The 15,559-nt window shown below is 45.2% G+C and overlaps 6 protein-coding genes across 6 annotated transcripts; 2 read left to right on the top strand and 4 right to left on the bottom strand.

The window, feature by feature from the left end:
* Positions 1-300: 300 nt before the first annotated feature.
* Vap33 (VAMP-associated protein 33kDa) lies at positions 301-6,067 on the bottom strand. Its single transcript, XM_017239656.3, has 7 exons — positions 5,534-6,067; positions 5,212-5,456; positions 3,141-3,293; positions 2,970-3,079; positions 2,688-2,900; positions 2,508-2,615; positions 301-2,452 (listed from the first exon to the last, which is right to left on the bottom strand). Exons 2-7 carry the CDS (start codon positions 5,270-5,272, stop codon positions 2,297-2,299), a joined length of 801 nt encoding a protein of 266 aa, XP_017095145.1. The 5' UTR covers positions 5,273-5,456; positions 5,534-6,067; the 3' UTR covers positions 301-2,296.
* A 438-nt stretch (positions 6,068-6,505) lies between these two features.
* Positions 6,506-10,243, top strand: Grip128 (gamma-tubulin complex component 5). Its single transcript, XM_043210112.2, has 6 exons — positions 6,506-6,686; positions 6,741-7,217; positions 7,274-7,897; positions 7,959-8,455; positions 8,517-10,036; positions 10,099-10,243. The coding sequence occupies exons 1-6, from the start codon at positions 6,612-6,614 to the stop codon at positions 10,140-10,142; spliced, it is 3,237 nt and encodes a 1,078-aa protein (XP_043066047.2). The 5' UTR covers positions 6,506-6,611; the 3' UTR covers positions 10,143-10,243.
* Positions 10,217-10,653, bottom strand: LOC108124700 (uncharacterized). The gene has a single exon (XM_017240525.3). The coding sequence runs from the start codon at positions 10,621-10,623 to the stop codon at positions 10,246-10,248; it is 378 nt and encodes a 125-aa protein (XP_017096014.2). The 5' UTR covers positions 10,624-10,653; the 3' UTR covers positions 10,217-10,245.
* Positions 10,654-10,782: 129 nt separating this feature from the next.
* On the top strand, positions 10,783-12,686 carry LOC108124896 (uncharacterized). Its single transcript, XM_070282450.1, has 3 exons — positions 10,783-11,196; positions 11,254-11,717; positions 12,546-12,686. The coding sequence occupies exons 1-2, from the start codon at positions 11,080-11,082 to the stop codon at positions 11,707-11,709; spliced, it is 573 nt and encodes a 190-aa protein (XP_070138551.1). The 5' UTR covers positions 10,783-11,079; the 3' UTR covers positions 11,710-11,717; positions 12,546-12,686.
* Positions 11,719-12,712, bottom strand: LOC108124976 (glycolipid transfer protein). The gene is made up of 4 exons (XM_017240975.3): positions 12,571-12,712; positions 12,434-12,489; positions 12,122-12,379; positions 11,719-11,974 (listed from the first exon to the last, which is right to left on the bottom strand). Exons 1-4 carry the CDS (start codon positions 12,695-12,697, stop codon positions 11,807-11,809), a joined length of 609 nt encoding a protein of 202 aa, XP_017096464.1. The 5' UTR covers positions 12,698-12,712; the 3' UTR covers positions 11,719-11,806.
* LOC108124766 (uncharacterized) lies at positions 12,695-15,496 on the bottom strand. Its single transcript, XM_017240646.3, has 3 exons — positions 15,069-15,496; positions 13,798-14,983; positions 12,695-12,835 (listed from the first exon to the last, which is right to left on the bottom strand). The coding sequence occupies exons 1-2, from the start codon at positions 15,402-15,404 to the stop codon at positions 13,835-13,837; spliced, it is 1,485 nt and encodes a 494-aa protein (XP_017096135.2). The 5' UTR covers positions 15,405-15,496; the 3' UTR covers positions 12,695-12,835; positions 13,798-13,834.
* Between the last annotated feature and the right edge of the window lie 63 nt (positions 15,497-15,559).

Raw genomic sequence — 15,559 nt, 5'->3', positions numbered from 1 at the left:
TGATATTTGATGTTTAATTAACAATGTTTCATTTTATTTTTCCTTTAAGAAAAAAACACTTAGTTTTTAAGATTCATGCTGTAAATTTTATAATTGGTTTTTTTCTCTTTTTTGTTTTTTTCGTGTAGTGTAGTGTTGTGAAGTGTTGGGTAGTGTTGGTTAGGGTGTTCATCCATGCCATCTCTACTCCCGCCATATTTATCATCTTTACCGTTAGTTTTTTTGCAAAGACAATCTGTATATGTGTAATTGTTTTTGTTTTTTGTTTCTTTTTTTTTTCAATTAAATAATGCAATTGAATGTTATTAAATGTCCCGAAACAATTATCGAATGTTGAAAATTCCGTTTCCACATTTTATTATTATTATAATGTTTCATATATAATATATATTTTGGGTTTTTTTTAAATATTCTTTTTATTCATTTTTATTATAATTTTTTTTTTTGTTTTTTTCGCTACAGCTGACATCAAGTACATTTTGCTTATGATTTTGCTTTTGTTTTGTTTTTTTTTCACTTTTCATTTTATTGATTTCTCCTTTTATGTTTTAGGCTTTCTTCCATTTCTTTTACTCTTTTTCTTGTTTTTGTTGTATTTCTAGTTAAACATTTAAATACGAGTTTCCACATGCCTATGAAAATACAGCGTTTATGCATGTCGGTGTGTGTGTGTGTGTGTGTATGTATATATATTCATAAATATATATAAATCTATGTATATACCCTTTTCAATGCTTTGCAAACTATCCAAAATTAATCAAAAAAAAAAGTCATAACCACAAACAATCGCAAGTAAAGGTGGGAGCGGGGCAGGGGGCTGGGAGCTGGGGAGATGTAGTTCCAGTATCTTAAGAAATTCCAGTTATGTCTTTCCAGTTTATACAAGTCTCAAGCGGGGGCAGGGTGGGGTACTCTGGGTTCTGGATCCTGGAAGGTGTCAAGTGGGGCCGGCGGGCGGGCGGGGTGTGGGGAGAGTGGACTTAAATAGTTTCTAAAATGGATGCTAAACCGTTAACAATGTGTGTTGTTTGTGTATCTCTTTTGTTTATAAAAAGTTGATTGATTTTGCTTCGGACTTTTCTTTTCTTTTTCTTTTGTTTTTGTTTTTTTTGACAAATATCTATCCTATGCAGTGAAAAAAATTAGTGTTCAATTTCGCTTTAGGAATTCCTTTCAATTCTGTCATGGCAAACAACACAAGTTACATATTTTAATGTTTGCTTACATAAATTCATCAAGTTCATACAATATATATAAATATTATATCATATATGTGTATATATATATATATAGCAATCATTGCGAGTGTGTGGGTTTCTGTGTGTATTGTGTGTATTGGGGAAAAAGAACGACTATTAACGAGAAACTTATTAAATGCAAAATGCCAACCAAAAACAATAAATGACCTTACTCAATACGAGTGAGAGAGAGACAGACAGGCAGAGAGCGAGAGAGATATAGGACGAGGATGAAGCAGCGATTCTTCTTTTTTAGTTTTTTGTTTTTTTTTAATATATCGGCCTTGCAGAGCATTGTTTTTAGTTTTTTTGTAATTTTTTATAAGCTTGTCTTTGATTGAAGTTCTATGCAAGTTTTTCTTTTTTGTATTTCATGCATTTTTTTTTTTGCATTTTTTTACATTCCTAAGCATATGTGGAATAAACTTTAAACAAATATTAAAAAAAAAAACTAACTTTTATTTCATCCTTTAACACTTTCTTCTTATATTCTGGTTTTTTTTTTGGTGGTCTACGAAATACATGAAATTGTTTAACTTTGTCGGTTTCTTTTTTTTCCTTTCTTACGTTAATTAATATTTGAAATGCAATTAAAAAATATATATAAAAAAAAAACGAACAAAAAGCATGAAATTCCCATTTCGTTAAGTGAATAAAAAAATAAAAGTAAAAAAATAATAATAGGAAGAGAAATCGATGCCGATTCTGAAGATTTTGCCTTTCTTTCGTGAATATGCTTGTTTTGGATGTCTTTTCTTCCTTCCTCCGCTGTCCTTGCAGCTTCCTTTATGTGTCTACTTCGTCTCTGTTAAATGATGACCTTGATGCTGCTTCTGCTTCTTCTTCTTCTTCTGCTGTTGCTGTTGCTGTTGCGTTCGTTCGTTGTTATCGCCGCTGCCGTGAATGTTATCGCTGCCGATCCTTCTGCTACATGTTTATGCATGTTTACATTTTTTTTTTATATTTATCTTCTGTTATATATATATGCTTTTAATTTGTTATATTTTTTTCTTCTTCTTTTAGTTGTCGCTGTTTATAGTGTTTAATGTTTATGGCATTCAGAGCAGGTATTTGCCCAGTAAAAGACCCAAAATGGCCGCAGCAATGGCAATTGCAATGTAAAAGACCGGAATCTGTTTCTCAGCCAGGACTGGGGCATACGGCTCGTTCACCTGCTTAATGGCCGCTGAGCTGCGATAGCGTGTGATTTGATCCTGTAAATTAATTATTTAATTATATAATTCAACAAGAAGAAACTTGAATACATACTTTCAAGTGTAGATTTTCTTTTCGCAGTTCGCTGTTGGATTCACGCAGCGCCTTGACCTCACCGGACAATGACTCAACAATCTCAGCGGTTTCGGGCAAATTCGATGGCTATAATAGAGAGAGAGATAGAGATTTTTAGAAGATGAAGATTTTCCATCCTGCCATCCAAATGCCTTTTACCATATCATCGCTGGACAGCTTGGGCTCAGACTTGAGTCCATCAGCACTGGTCGAACTGATGTTGGCACCCACACTACCGGCTCCACTGCCGCTGCCGCTGCCACTGTTGATGGCCCCGCCGCTATTGTTCTCCGCATTCGTATCCACATTGGGCAGCTCGAACACGCACTTTAGCTTGGCGTCCATTAGCTGGTCGGGCTCCAGTTCCTTCCACTGTAACAACAACAAACACCAGGTGATTATAGATAATCCCTCCAAGATTCATTCACTCTCGCTCCTTACCAATTTATTCAAGTCGGTCAAATCGGCATCCAATGGCGCCTGGACGCTCTGCACCATGAACTTGTGCTTGTTCTTCTCCTGCTGATCATAAATGAAGGGCTGCAGGCAAACTAAAAAACAATAATCATTTTAATTATATATTTAGAGGGTGTATATTAGGGGATTACTTACTCTCCACCTGGGTCGATCGATAGGGCAAAATCTTGCCAATGTTTGGACGTACACAGTAGCGTTTCGGGGCGGTTGTCTTGATCTTGAAGACCAGGGGCAGAGCCGAGTTGTTGCGCAGGCTCATGATTGTGACGACGGGTCGGTTGAAAGGACCTTTAAATAAACAACAAAAACATTCGATTAGTCACACACTATTGACGTTAAAACGTAAATACCCATCCCACCCACATCCCACCACCCACCTATCCTGCGGGTCCCTTCGATTTTTGTGTCACGTCACGCTTATTGCGTCATGGGCCCAAAAGAAAGTTCAAATTAATTGAATTAAAAGCCAAGAACTAGAACTAAAAAACTGGTGCCAACTCTCAAGGAGTCGAACTTGGAATACCTTTTGAAAAAAAAAGTTATTTTTTTTATTTTCTAGGAAATTAATTTTAAAAGAATTTAAATTCCAAATATTAAAAATTTCTTAAATTACAAAAATTACAGGGTAACCACCCTCCTTGAGCATTCATATCTTCTTCGAGTTCCAATTTGGAATCGATCGAGGCCACCTGATAAAATCCCCAAAAAAAAAAAAAACACTGAGAAAAAAAGAGCAAAACTCGTAACACGAATTCCTGAATTTTTGACTTTGTGGCGAGTGTGTGTGTGTGTGTGTTTGTGGGTCTGGCTGGGCCTGAAGGAAATTTCATTAGACAAATTCGCGTCATGCATGTGTTTCGCCCAACCGCCCCCCTCCCCCCTCCCCCTTTGCATGCCCGCCCCCTCCTCACAAGAGCGCGCACAATGGGGCTCAACGATCAAAGTGGCGGCGGGCGTTGGGTGGGGGTGGTGGTGGTGCTGATGCCACCGAATGGGGCTAAGGCTCACACACACACACACACACACATGCACACACAAATATGAAAATATTCGTGCACTGTGGAATGTTTTGTTTATTTTCCAAAAGCCAGAAAACCGTAAATATTAATTGAAAATGTGCATTTCTTAGGAATGCAAATAATTAGCTTCATAAATCATAACCTCAAAGCTGGACAAGCTTGCACTATTCATGTTGATTCATGTTTTGAATCGTTGTTTAGCTTTTCTTTCAATTTTCGCTAGAATTCAGGTTTCTTTTAACAAAACATAGCTTTAATTACATTTATTTGTATGTATTATTGCCATAAGATCATGTTAGATCGTGTTCAGACTTGATTTTCTGCAGAATATGAAACAGAAAACCTCTCACAGGTTCTTCGAAATTTGTTTACACGATCTGTCTCTGTCTCTTTCTCTCTCTCTCTTTTTTTAACCAGAAAGCTTAAGGGAAGGTATACCGTTATTCTTACTAAACTGATATTGAAATATTGACAATATTAACATTTCCCCGCCTTTTTTTTACTGGTAATATGCAACTCCACGCCCACTGTGCTAGCTAGCTCTTTTTGCTGTCATATATTGCATTGTTGTTCTGCTGTTGCTTTTTGGCCAAAATTCAAAAAGTAAAAGACACAAGGAAACAACAAGAACCAGCAAACAAGAAGAAATAAAAATGGCCCATGACAAGTTTCTGCGTACAAAAATAAAATGCTAGCCAGAAGCGCTGCTCCGCTGCTCGGCTGGGCCAGAAGAGTGAGACAGAAGAGACGCCAGCTGCCGGCATCCGAATGAAGAGATGAAAACTGACTAAAAAAAATCATCAAAAAATAAAAGAAAAACCACTAAACACACTTTTTTGGATTCCGAAAGTGCCGAAAAAAAAAAAAAATAAAATAAAATACAGATAGCAACAAAAACAACGGAAATTATTGATAAGCAGAGCAAAAGAAAGTGAGCGAGAAGACCATAGAGTGTGGTGGGGCGAGCTAGAGCGAAAGGGAGAGCGCTAGTGGGGTGCAGGCAGAGACATGTGTGTGCGTCCCCGTCCCGCCGCACCGAACTTTGCAGTTTGTTCGGCCTTTTCCGCGAATTTGCAAAAAAAAATAAGAAAATTGGTCGAGGTCTGGTCGATATGCAGGCAGCGGTTCGGTGCAATTAAAACAATAATAATAAATAATGAAATATTTTTTGTATTTAAATAACTTACCCACAAATCGCAACTCATGCTCTGGTTCAATGGTCAGCGGAAGTTCAAATGGTTTGCTCATTGTGGCGGCTGTTTTTGTTGTTGTTGTTGTGTTTGATTCTCTTTCGATTGTTTTGGGGGCTTCCACTGTGGCTCCTTTTTTGCTCGCTGTCCGTTTTTTTCTTCTTCTTCTTGTTGTGCGTCCTCTAGCTTCTACCTTCTGTTGTTTTTGTTGTTGTTGTTGGTGCTATGTTGTGACGGTGGCGCTGTTGAGGAAATGCACACGGAATTGAATTACACACACATATGTACACACGGCAGGGCAGCTTGATTTTTCGCTTACGTTTCTGCTTTTGCGTTATTCAGTTTTGGTGCTTTCGCTTTCGCTTTTTTCTTTCTGAACTGAACTTATTGCTGGGCTATTTGCTGCCTTTTTTTTTACGTTTGCTTCCTTACTTTTTGTTTTTTTTTTTTTGCTCTGCGCGTTGTGGCTCTCGCTCTAACACATTCGAGGGCGAGAGGTATGTAGGTAAGACAGGCGAAATATCGGTAAATTTATGCGACCACACACACACACGCGTACGCTCACGGACGAAAAAAAAATAAAGGAATGGCAAAGATTTTGTAGCTTTTCTCCGGATTCTCCGTTACGGCGTGCAAAAAACAACGATCAACGTGAATTTTGCTACGGCTGATGCTTGCCTTTACGTGTACTGATATCTTCTATTTGGCTTCACGCACTCGAGAGCTGATTTTTGGTGTTTTTCGAACGGCTAGTTGTAGATTTTCCTATGCAAATGCAAAGCGAGAAATTCAGTCAGCGGAAAAACGCCCGTCAAAACGCATGCGTCACCCAAGAGTTCTAGGCCGACCGGCAGAATTTTCATCAACGGCGTTAGTGGCGGACAGGGATGTTTTGTGGCAGTATTTTTTTAGTTTTTTTAGCTGGCCACTCTTTTGTTGGGTGCTACCACATAATTTTAATTAGTGTGGTTAATATTTAAAAAATTATTATTATATTAAAATATAAAATAAAATTATATTTAAAGGAAAAAATTTTGTTATGAATAAATTTTTGAATATTTTTAAACTGCATGATATAATGAATATATAAATATTTTAAACTAAACTTCTTACATTGTATATGTTTTCCAATTAAACTCTTAAAACTAGGTTTAAAGCTTTGAGAATTAATTAAAACCTCATGTTAAATGTTTATATTTGTAGACTATTTAAATATTTTGAAATAAATCAATAAAATAAAAACATTTCGAATCCAATGATCTGGCCACACTGCTCTTGGCCGCAAGAATTGTTTCTGTAAAGTGGGCGCCATTTTGTTTTAATTTCGTTAGCAGCAGCCAAAAAAAAACAAACTGGCTAATTCGTCGGGTGGCGGGGCCAAGGGGTCGTCGGGATTCATGACGACCCAGGAGCGCTATGACTACATGGGCTTCCAACTGCAGAATTTGATCAGAAAGCTGATCGACCCAAAGGTAGGTTTCGAAATGCACATCAATATTGGTATTCAATTGGAATATCCTTTGTAGATTTCGAATCGGGAACTGTTGCGGCACGAGCAGATGGCATGGAATATGCTGCGGAACAGCCGATCTTTGAGCATCAACAGCCATGAGGTCAGTCGACGGCTGGCGGCTCTGGTGGAGCGTTTTCAGGTGGAGAATATGACCACATTTGGAGAGACCATCAAGGATCTGAGCGCCAAAATCCTGTCCAATCCAAGCAAAGATATCTCAGAGTCGGATCAGGATGTGCTCTGGTCGCTGCTCGAAATGGTCCTGGAAATGACATACGAACCAGTGCAGAACATTCGTCGGAATCGCAGTGGCATGGAGCACCGCCGCCTGCATCATCTTGAGTCTGTGGAAGACGCCGACCAATTAGCCATTGAGGAGTGCTCACCGCGAACAAATCCAGCCGAGGCGGAGGTCGACTGGGTGGCTTTGCTAAGCGAGGATTTACTTCCACCGCCGTCCCCCTGCGGTAGTTCTTCGGATAGCTTAAGTGTAAGAAAGGTTACATGGTTAGTATCCAACATTTCTACATCCGTCTCTCGCCACAGGATTGGACAGACTCGGATGACTCCAGCGACTCGAGCAGTAGCAACCCAGAACTGGCAGTGAACACCTCCTTGGAATTGCTGGACATGAACAATGTCTACGAGCGGGCCATGGAGGAGACAGAAAGAGCGATCCAAACCAGCGAGTCGAACACCTTCCTGCCTACCGCGCCTCGTTCCAGTCGCAGCAACTTCCGCATCACCCAGCCCCAGGCGCTGATTCTGAATAATATTCATCGGGATCGCCTCAGAAGGTGCAAGCTGCCGCCCCTGCCGTCCCTGATTCCGCCCAAGCTGGCGACCGTCATAAAAAAGAGCGTGCAGGATCCGGAGCGCTTGTTGCGCCTCGTCCACAGCTATAAGTGGGAGCCGAATGTGCAAATCTTCACGAAGCCCCCTAACCCACATCCGATGGCCAACTTCGCCGTCAGCTACGTGCAGTTCCTCAAACGTAATGTCTGTGGCCTTATCGATTATCGACTGCCCAGTACCACTTCGGAGGTGTACCTGCTCAGGGAGATCCTCCTCATGTTCGTTCGGCCCAATAGCTGTCTGTTCTTTGAGGTGGACAAGATTACTCATAAGATCCAAGTGCGGGAGCACATCAGCATCTGCAGTGTGTCGGAGGTAGGCTTCCAGGTAGCCAGGATTCTACCCATTTAAACTCATCCCACTTGTCTATTCCCAGGGCACCATACGCCACATCCTCAACACGGAGGTGTTGCGCGCCATGGACGACATGTGGAAGGTACGCCGGCTGATCGAGTCGAATATTATGTACCTGGGGTATGGCAGCACAGGAACTCTGGGTTGCTTTTTGTACGGCGTGAAGGACCTGCTCCAGCCCATATGTGCCTCCCTGCTGGAGTACGAGGTGCTTGTCAGCGCGGAACCCACAAAAGGTTCTCTGCTCGATTTCGTGGCACGATTCCGGGAGCCATTTCGAGAGCTTCACATCCTGCGCCGTCTGGTGGATGATGCCGTCCTGAAAATTGGTCCGCGATTCCTGCGCAGCGCCTTTTTATTGTCCAGGCTTTACAGGCACACTATGCCCCATGTGCCGCACCAGAAAATGGCCACTGCCCTGCTCATGATCTCCCTGAAGCGCTACGTGGACATTATCGATGCCTGGTGGAGCCGGGGCTCGCTGGAAGACTTCCAGAGCGAGTTTATCGTGGAGCGATGGTGAGTTTTCCCCAACTATTCCCAACGTGGATCATAAACTCAAGCTTGTATCCGGGGACAGGGTGGATGAGGTGGACATTGAACAGAGCGGAACTGTACGCCAGCGAACTCCGGGTGAAGACGACGATCCGAGGATTAGGGAAGTTTTCAAACGCATTCAGCGCTGCCCCTTCTACAGGCTATTGCTCCAGCACGCTCTGGACTCTGGGGACTCGCAGGAACTGCTGGCCAATGTGGGTCTGTTGGGCGAGATGCTCGCGGCCACGTACGACACCAAGCCACGGTCTCTGTACGAGGAGCTGGCCGACCAATTGATCGCCCAGGTGAAGGTCTACTCCCCTTGCATGCCGACGGCGGGGGAAGTGACGGTAGTTGATCCTAGGGAGGCCCTGATTCAGGAGCAACATAACCAGCTATTGGCCGGTGCAAGCACCATGGGCAATCCCGATCTGCAAACGCTGTTTGTCGGCATGGTGGAGGAGCGGGTGGAGGACAAGCGTGTGAGCGGAAAGATGCGCCAGCCGCTGGCCGCGGGCAGTCTCCTGAAGCGACTGGAGGGTGCAACGAGGATGCAGCTGCGCGTCGAGGTGCCGGAAGCTTTGGGAAAAATCCTCCTCCGGCGGCAGACTCTGGCGAATGTGTATGCCATGCAGGCGTACACGAAGGAGCTCCGAGTGGGCGGCCATCTGCACTTCCTGCGCCACTCGATGCTACTGGAGGGCTACTTCATACTGTTGCCCTTCTACCAGTCGCTCTTCCGGCGGATCGAAAGTGGCGAGACCTGGACTCGCGCCTCCCAGCTCACCAGCGAGTTGTGCGACGTGCAATATACGCACTATCCGAGGTTCGCCTCTGGCATGCGCTTTACGGTAACCTCCAAGGTGAAGAGCGGTTCGATCAAGGTCTACGAAGCCCTGGACGGTCTTGAGATCGCCTACGACATGTCCCTCTCGCTGCACCGTGTCATCCGACGCCGCCACATGGAGGTCTACAATGCGGTGTGGCGTCTCATGCTGAAGATCAAGTGGGCCCTCTGGAAGTTGGAGAATCTGTCGTTTATCCGCCGGTCCAAGGGCGATCCCTACGCCCCGCTGGATCTCCTCGGGCTGACGGTGCGCCGGCTGGAGATCCTACGCTTCTGGCTGATGTACCTCATCAACAGCCTGCACACCCACATCATGGAGTGCCTGGGACAGCGGGTCGAGACCAAGATTGAGAAATGCACAAACATCCGGCAGCTGAAGAGCCTCATCGATGAACACACCACGTCGCTGAAGAACTTCTGCCTGCTCTCCGATGAGTTCACTGCCTTCCGCATCGCTCTCGAGCAGCTGTTCCATCTGGTCTTTGTCCTGGACATGGAATGGACCAGCTGCACCAGCTATCTGAGTGACGAGGGCGATGCTCTCGGCCTGGATGCATCGCTATCGGATGACGGCAGTCGGGACTCGACTGGCGGCAAGAGTCTGGAGTATCTGGCCCTCAACCAAGTGGGCGAGATCGAGCTGACCTACATCCGGTGCCATCAGACCCTGGGCGAGATTCTCAATTCCTTGGTCTACAAGGAGGATCATGGATTCTGTGAGTTCCTACTCCCTGCATCCTCCACTGAGTTTTTTAATGTTTCTCTTTTTTTTTTCTAGTGACTGCCTTGGAGGTGGCCATCAATACCAGCGTTCCGTATTAAAGAAACCTGAATCTCGTTGTTATCGTTATCCTGAACACCTCTCTGAACCTCACCCACATCCACATCCATTCCAATCGAATAAAAGCCTCATAACACTGTTACTTTATTGTTTCTCTTCCCCATCCGCGGAAGAATCACCGGAATAGTCCGCGGGCACTATCACAACTGGCTTGGGTGTGGTGACCAGGTGCAGGGTGGCGTGCACAATCCACGGCTGGCAGATCCTCTCACAGGTCCGGGCACTGGGAAAGACTGTCCGATATGGAAAGCATCGTCCGTTGACGTGCTCACATCGGCGAACGCCGCGGCTCTTCATGAAGACGTAGAGCTCGGCGCACTTGGAGCAGTTCGATTGGCCATTGGCGTGCAGGTCCAGGCAGTTCTTCCGCCGATCCCGATAGTAGTTGCCCTCACACAGATGCAGTACGGTGGCAGCCAGGACCACTCCGCCAAGGATGGCCCAACCGAGATGCCTTGGCATCTTGAAATCTCTTTTTTTTCTAATTTTTTGCTTAATATTTTTAATGCTTTGGTTATAATTTATAATTTAATGGTTAGTTTAAAAATAAAATATTGTTGTCATGGCAATTTAATTTAAAATTAGTTTAAGAAAGTGAGAGATATTTATTTTTAATTTTTAGATTAATATTTTTTGTTAAGATCTTAGATCTTTTCTTAAGGATTCTATATCCTTTAAGGCTTCTATAACCCTCTTGAGTGTCCGAGCAGTTAGCCTAGGGCCAGTACCTGGCCAGGATTACCTTGTAGTGCCGCAGTTCCTAACTTTTAGTCGTCCTTTCCAGCTGACTTGGTGGTTGTCCTGGCAACCTGACAGTTTTCCAAAAAAGACAACAAACTTGACAGGAAAGTCAGAGGAATTAACTAAAAATTTAAATAATAACTAAAGTTAAAGTTAAAACCATAAACTCCTTGAAGTATGTCCTATTCTGTAGCCCCACACCGGGCCAACTTGCTCCTCCAGATGCTGCTCCAGGCGAATGTCTATGTGTCCCTGGTGTGGGCCATGAGCTTCCTGATCCACCTGGTGATTAGGGTAAGTCCTGGCAGTCATAGATTTATCTCCAACCTTATCCTTCGTATTATCCTCCAGGTGAATCAATTGTGGAACTGGAATGGCCTCTCCCTGCTGGTGGCCTACCTCCTGGCCGTGTCCGCCGAGTTCATGCGCCTGTACGCCGGCTACTCCGTGAATCTCTGCACCGGCGCCACCGCCATGTGGCTGCTACTCACCGTAACCCCCTGTATCCTCCTGCCCGCCATGGTATTCCTCCGCCTGGCGGTCGCCGGCCATGCACTATGGCTGCGCATCATCTCGAATGCGGTGTTCGCCCTGATAGCTCTGGAAGTGGTAGTGGCTCTGGTGCACTTTGTTTTCTGCAAGCCGTTCCGCAACCCAAAGTCCAGCCCACCCGGTTTCCTTGTTTACTTGGAGAAGAAGCTAAACGAGGAGGAGGAGCTGCCCGAGGAGAACCCGCCCGAGGAGCAGCTATCCCCCGCCTCCAGTGGGCAGAAAAGACGCGCCCGCCAATCCCCGGAATCCAAGTGATAAACAGGGTAAGGCTCTGGGATTTACTTGGATTGGACACACACGTACATTAAAAATAAAGTAGTATAAGCTATTTAAGCTAAGCTACACTAAGCAGTCACACTTTCCGGGCGTCGTCCAGGCTGTGCGCCTTCAGCAGTGCATCGATGGCGTCCAGGTGGGAGCGCATCGTGGGTAGGTAGCTGGCCAGCACGGTCATGTTCTCCTCGAGGGCGGATCCCTGGCCCAGCAGCTGGCTGCGAGTAGGCACCCAGCTATAAATTATCTAAAAATAAACGAAAAATTAATATATTTTCTTGAAAATTAAATAAAATATAAGGATTTATAAAATTCCATACATGGCCCACATCCATAGCTATAACTCTTCCAATTCCTATACCTCTATGCCCTGTCGTTCTGGAATGAAACCCACCTTGATGGTGCTCTGGACGATGAACCCGTGATAGGGCTTCAGGGTGCGCTCGTAGGCATCTTGGAGATGCTGCTTGAGGGCCTCCTTGCCCTGGGCGTCGTTGTAGATGTTCTCGAAGAAGGTGCAGATGAGTTGGAGTCCTCGCTTCAGCCACAACAGGGCATTGGCCGCAAAGTCATCAACGTTAACATTCAACACGATCAGATCCTCCAGATATTGGTATTTCAGGACATCCGCTCCATAGGCTTTAGTTAGTTTCTGAATGAAAGATTAATTAATTAATTAATATAATATATATTTTATTTTCCTTACATTAATATTTCCATTCATATCACTGATCACTGGCGTAAAGAGTTTGCCGAAGCTCTCTGAAATAAAAAAAACCATATTATTATTATTATTTATTATTATATATTATTTTTAGTTTGGAGCATGGGTCATGCCATCACCTATGACTGTCACTATCTCCTTGGCGGCGTTAAGGAAGGCCTGGGTCTCCAGCTTATCATCGGTGCTGGGCGGAAATCCCTTCAATGTTTTGAACTGAATTCGAGCTGATCCCTCGGTAGCAGCCATAATTTATATATTTATTTTTTATTTTTTATTTTTTATTTGCAATCTTGTTTGCGATTTTGCGGTTTGTCGACTTCTTGTCGTGAAAAGCACCAATTGAAGACTGAGGGGTAGTCCGTCCGGAGTCGGAGAGTGGAGCACCTGCAGCAGTGATGAAGGAAATGGAAATGGTTTAAGGCTATATCATAGGGTTAGAGGAGGAGTAGGAGGAGGAGGAGGTGGAGGTGGAGGTGCGAAAAAGTGATGAATCAATGCTTCGGCACTGGTGCCCAAACATTAATTTGTGTCTTTATCTTATCGGTTGGGCCGTCGTTTCAAATAGATTTGTTATTGTTTTTTTTGGTTTTGTCCTATCGGTGGGTATTTTTTTTTTATATTTATTTTTTTACTATCGAACCCCGTTCACTCTCGCCGCTCCGACGCTCCGATAATGGAGAGTGAAATACGAGTTTTCTCAGCTTATATAGAGGAGGGGTGCCTCAAAGGGGCAGGGTTTAACCCTTCACCTGACAAGGTCATTGATTGCAAAGGAATTTTATTTTTTAAAAAAATATATATACCTAAAGAAACTAAAGAAATGGTTTTATAAATTAATATAAATAATAAAAATAATATTTTAGATATTTATTTTACTTAATTTTTAAACAAATTACTAATATTCTTAACTAACTGTATAACATTTAAAAAAATTTATAAAACACTATTTATATTTATTTTAAAAACACCTGCCGCTATGAATTGTATTTTAACACTGCGACTTACTCAAGGGTTAAGTCTGTAATGACTAACGGGGGTATGGGAGGGGGAACGAGCTTTAACCCAGATGATGTCGCCACAAAACACAACAAACAACAAGCCGCTGTCTTAGCTCCAAGAGAGCAAGAGAGAGAGAGAGTCAGCTGACGATCAAGTCAAAACCTGCTTAGACCAATTAGAGAGCGAGAGAGAGGGGGAGTGAGAGGGCGGAAATAGTGGCTCCCGCAGCGAGGTTTTAGAAGCCCAGACCACAGCGCGAGGTTTGGCAGCCACTGAAGCACTCTATTCAAGGCCAAGAAGTACAGTGGGTGGGATTGGATGAAGAAAAACCAAAAATATTTACTCACCAGCTAGCTAGTCACCGAGGAACTTCCTCCGAGACCCCTATGAATCACAGGAGAGGCGCTTAGTATCACCACTGGTGGTGAGCACAAATGCGTAATGAGAACGTTGCTCCGCCAGGAGATCCCACAGTGAGGCTGGAAGCAGGAAGCGATGAACCGAAGCCTCTGGCTGGAACTCCTCGTAATGGGCCACCAAACTGTTGCGATTGGAGCGCAGCTCCACCAGCCGCAGTGTCCTGTTCGAGATGATCTCCTTGGTGGCCCAATTAATCTGGATCTCGGCCGGCTCCGGATCCGCTATGTCTAGGTCAGGATTGAGCCAGCGATGATGGGCGAGGATCACGGCACAGTTGCGGGCAAAGTAGAAGCTGTCGTGGCGTCTCTGATTGTGATAGTTGTCCAGCAACTTGATGCCGGGCTGGAGTTTCAATTTGGTGAAGCGGGGACGGGCTGCCGATCCTGCGGCGCTCTCGGCGGCTGCTCCTCCCTCCACCAACCGATGCGGCAGGTGCTCCGTGAGCTGGTCAACAGTGAGAACTCGGTTGAGATAGTCAAATCCCTGGCCCATCACCCCCTCGGAGGTGTGGCCCAGATCGAAGCAGTGGCCCAGTTCGTGGCACACGGCACCCAAAGTGCTGGCGTACACTCCGCCGTAGGTGCGTCGATAGTTGCTCTCGTCCGGCAGCCGGGCAATGTCCACCCGTTCAGTGCTCCGGACACAGTCTCCAATCTCCGAGAAGGTTCGCGGCCAGGCGTAGAAATGGGCACTGCCGAATAGGGCCAATCCGCCGCCACCCAAGGCGGCGTGTCCTTTGAGGTGTCGTCGGATGTTCGCGTACGATGTGTCCTCGCTAGCCACCACTCCGGCACCGTCGTACGTTGTGCAAGCCACAAAGGCAACAAACTTCAGGCGAATCTGATGGCCCCACTGCGGACAGGCGATGATCTCACCGGCCAAGTGCTGCCACAGCTCGTTCTCGCTCTTGGCGAGAGCCTGTTCCCGGGTGAGTTGGCTCCGGAACGAACAGCAGGATCCGTTCAATGTGAAAGTCCGATTGGGAAAGCCGGCCGACTGAAGTTTGTGGGCGTAGATGCTCTGCACCAGACGCAAGTTGAGATCAATGAGTGTGTGGAGTTCCTGCTCCCTGTCAGCCTGCTCGTCCTGGCACAGAACGAACAGGGGTTGTACCTGAACGAGGAAAAATCGATAAAAAAAAAAAACACAAGCTCCCAGGCAATTCGATGGGGGGTTTTTTGAATAGCAACCTATATACCTTGTAGGAGCTGTTTCTTGGCTTGTAAGTGATACTTATTAAACGGACACCTGTGCAGGAGCGCAGCTCCAGGTAGCATAAGGAGTCCTCGACTCCTTCCTGGCTGTCCAAGTCAAAGAGTAGCTTGAATTCCCCGACAGAAGAGAGCTGGGTAAGCTGTTCCACGGTACGATCGCCTCGCAGGCGGAGTGTGGCCTTCAACTGGCGGGCGGATGAACACTTCGGAAGGAGGCGTCCTTTGACCAGCAGAAGACTGTGCTCCACCCGCTCCGCCTCCAGCGGCTGCTCAACCTCGATGCTGTGGACGCGCTTGCAGCCGTTGGCGGCGCTGAACATAGCCACTTTGATGGGCAAATCCGTTTCCGGAGGCTATTCCGTCCAAATTCCGATATAAACGAAATTCCTCAACAAGAAAAATCAAAACAAAGCTCGGTGATGCCAGATGGCAAGTTTTTAACCCTGAAGTTTGCCAGCCCTGATAACAACGAGCT

Source organism: Drosophila bipectinata, chromosome XL (genome assembly GCF_030179905.1).
Source record: "Drosophila bipectinata strain 14024-0381.07 chromosome XL, DbipHiC1v2, whole genome shotgun sequence".
Lineage (NCBI taxonomy): Eukaryota > Metazoa > Arthropoda > Insecta > Diptera > Drosophilidae > Drosophila > Drosophila bipectinata.
The sequence above is the reverse complement of the archived record's forward strand: the minus strand, read 5'-3'. Positions and strand labels throughout refer to the sequence as shown.

Coding starts and splice junctions, on each gene's coding strand:
- Vap33 (XM_017239656.3), bottom strand. CDS start 5,272: ATGAGCAAACCATTTGAACTTCCGCTGACCATTGAACCAGAGCATGAG. Junction 3,080..3,140: donor TCGATCGACCCAGGTGGAGA/GTAAGTAATCCC, acceptor ATTGTTTTTTAG/TTTGCCTGCAGCCCTTCATT. Junction 2,901..2,969: donor TGACCGACTTGAATAAATTG/GTAAGGAGCGAG, acceptor TTGTTGTTACAG/TGGAAGGAACTGGAGCCCGA.
- Grip128 (XM_043210112.2), top strand. CDS start 6,612: ATGACGACCCAGGAGCGCTATGACTACATGGGCTTCCAACTGCAGAAT. Junction 6,687..6,740: donor GAAAGCTGATCGACCCAAAG/GTAGGTTTCGAA, acceptor TATCCTTTGTAG/ATTTCGAATCGGGAACTGTT. Junction 10,037..10,098: donor CAAGGAGGATCATGGATTCT/GTGAGTTCCTAC, acceptor TTTTTTTTCTAG/TGACTGCCTTGGAGGTGGCC.
- LOC108124700 (XM_017240525.3), bottom strand. CDS start 10,623: ATGCCAAGGCATCTCGGTTGGGCCATCCTTGGCGGAGTGGTCCTGGCT.
- LOC108124896 (XM_070282450.1), top strand. CDS start 11,080: ATGTCCTATTCTGTAGCCCCACACCGGGCCAACTTGCTCCTCCAGATG. Junction 11,197..11,253: donor TGATCCACCTGGTGATTAGG/GTAAGTCCTGGC, acceptor ATTATCCTCCAG/GTGAATCAATTGTGGAACTG.
- LOC108124976 (XM_017240975.3), bottom strand. CDS start 12,697: ATGGCTGCTACCGAGGGATCAGCTCGAATTCAGTTCAAAACATTGAAG. Junction 12,380..12,433: donor ATATGAATGGAAATATTAAT/GTAAGGAAAATA, acceptor TCTTTCATTCAG/AAACTAACTAAAGCCTATGG. Junction 11,975..12,121: donor TCGTCCAGAGCACCATCAAG/GTGGGTTTCATT, acceptor GTTTATTTTTAG/ATAATTTATAGCTGGGTGCC.
- LOC108124766 (XM_017240646.3), bottom strand. CDS start 15,404: ATGTTCAGCGCCGCCAACGGCTGCAAGCGCGTCCACAGCATCGAGGTT. Junction 14,984..15,068: donor CAAGAAACAGCTCCTACAAG/GTATATAGGTTG, acceptor TTCCTCGTTCAG/GTACAACCCCTGTTCGTTCT.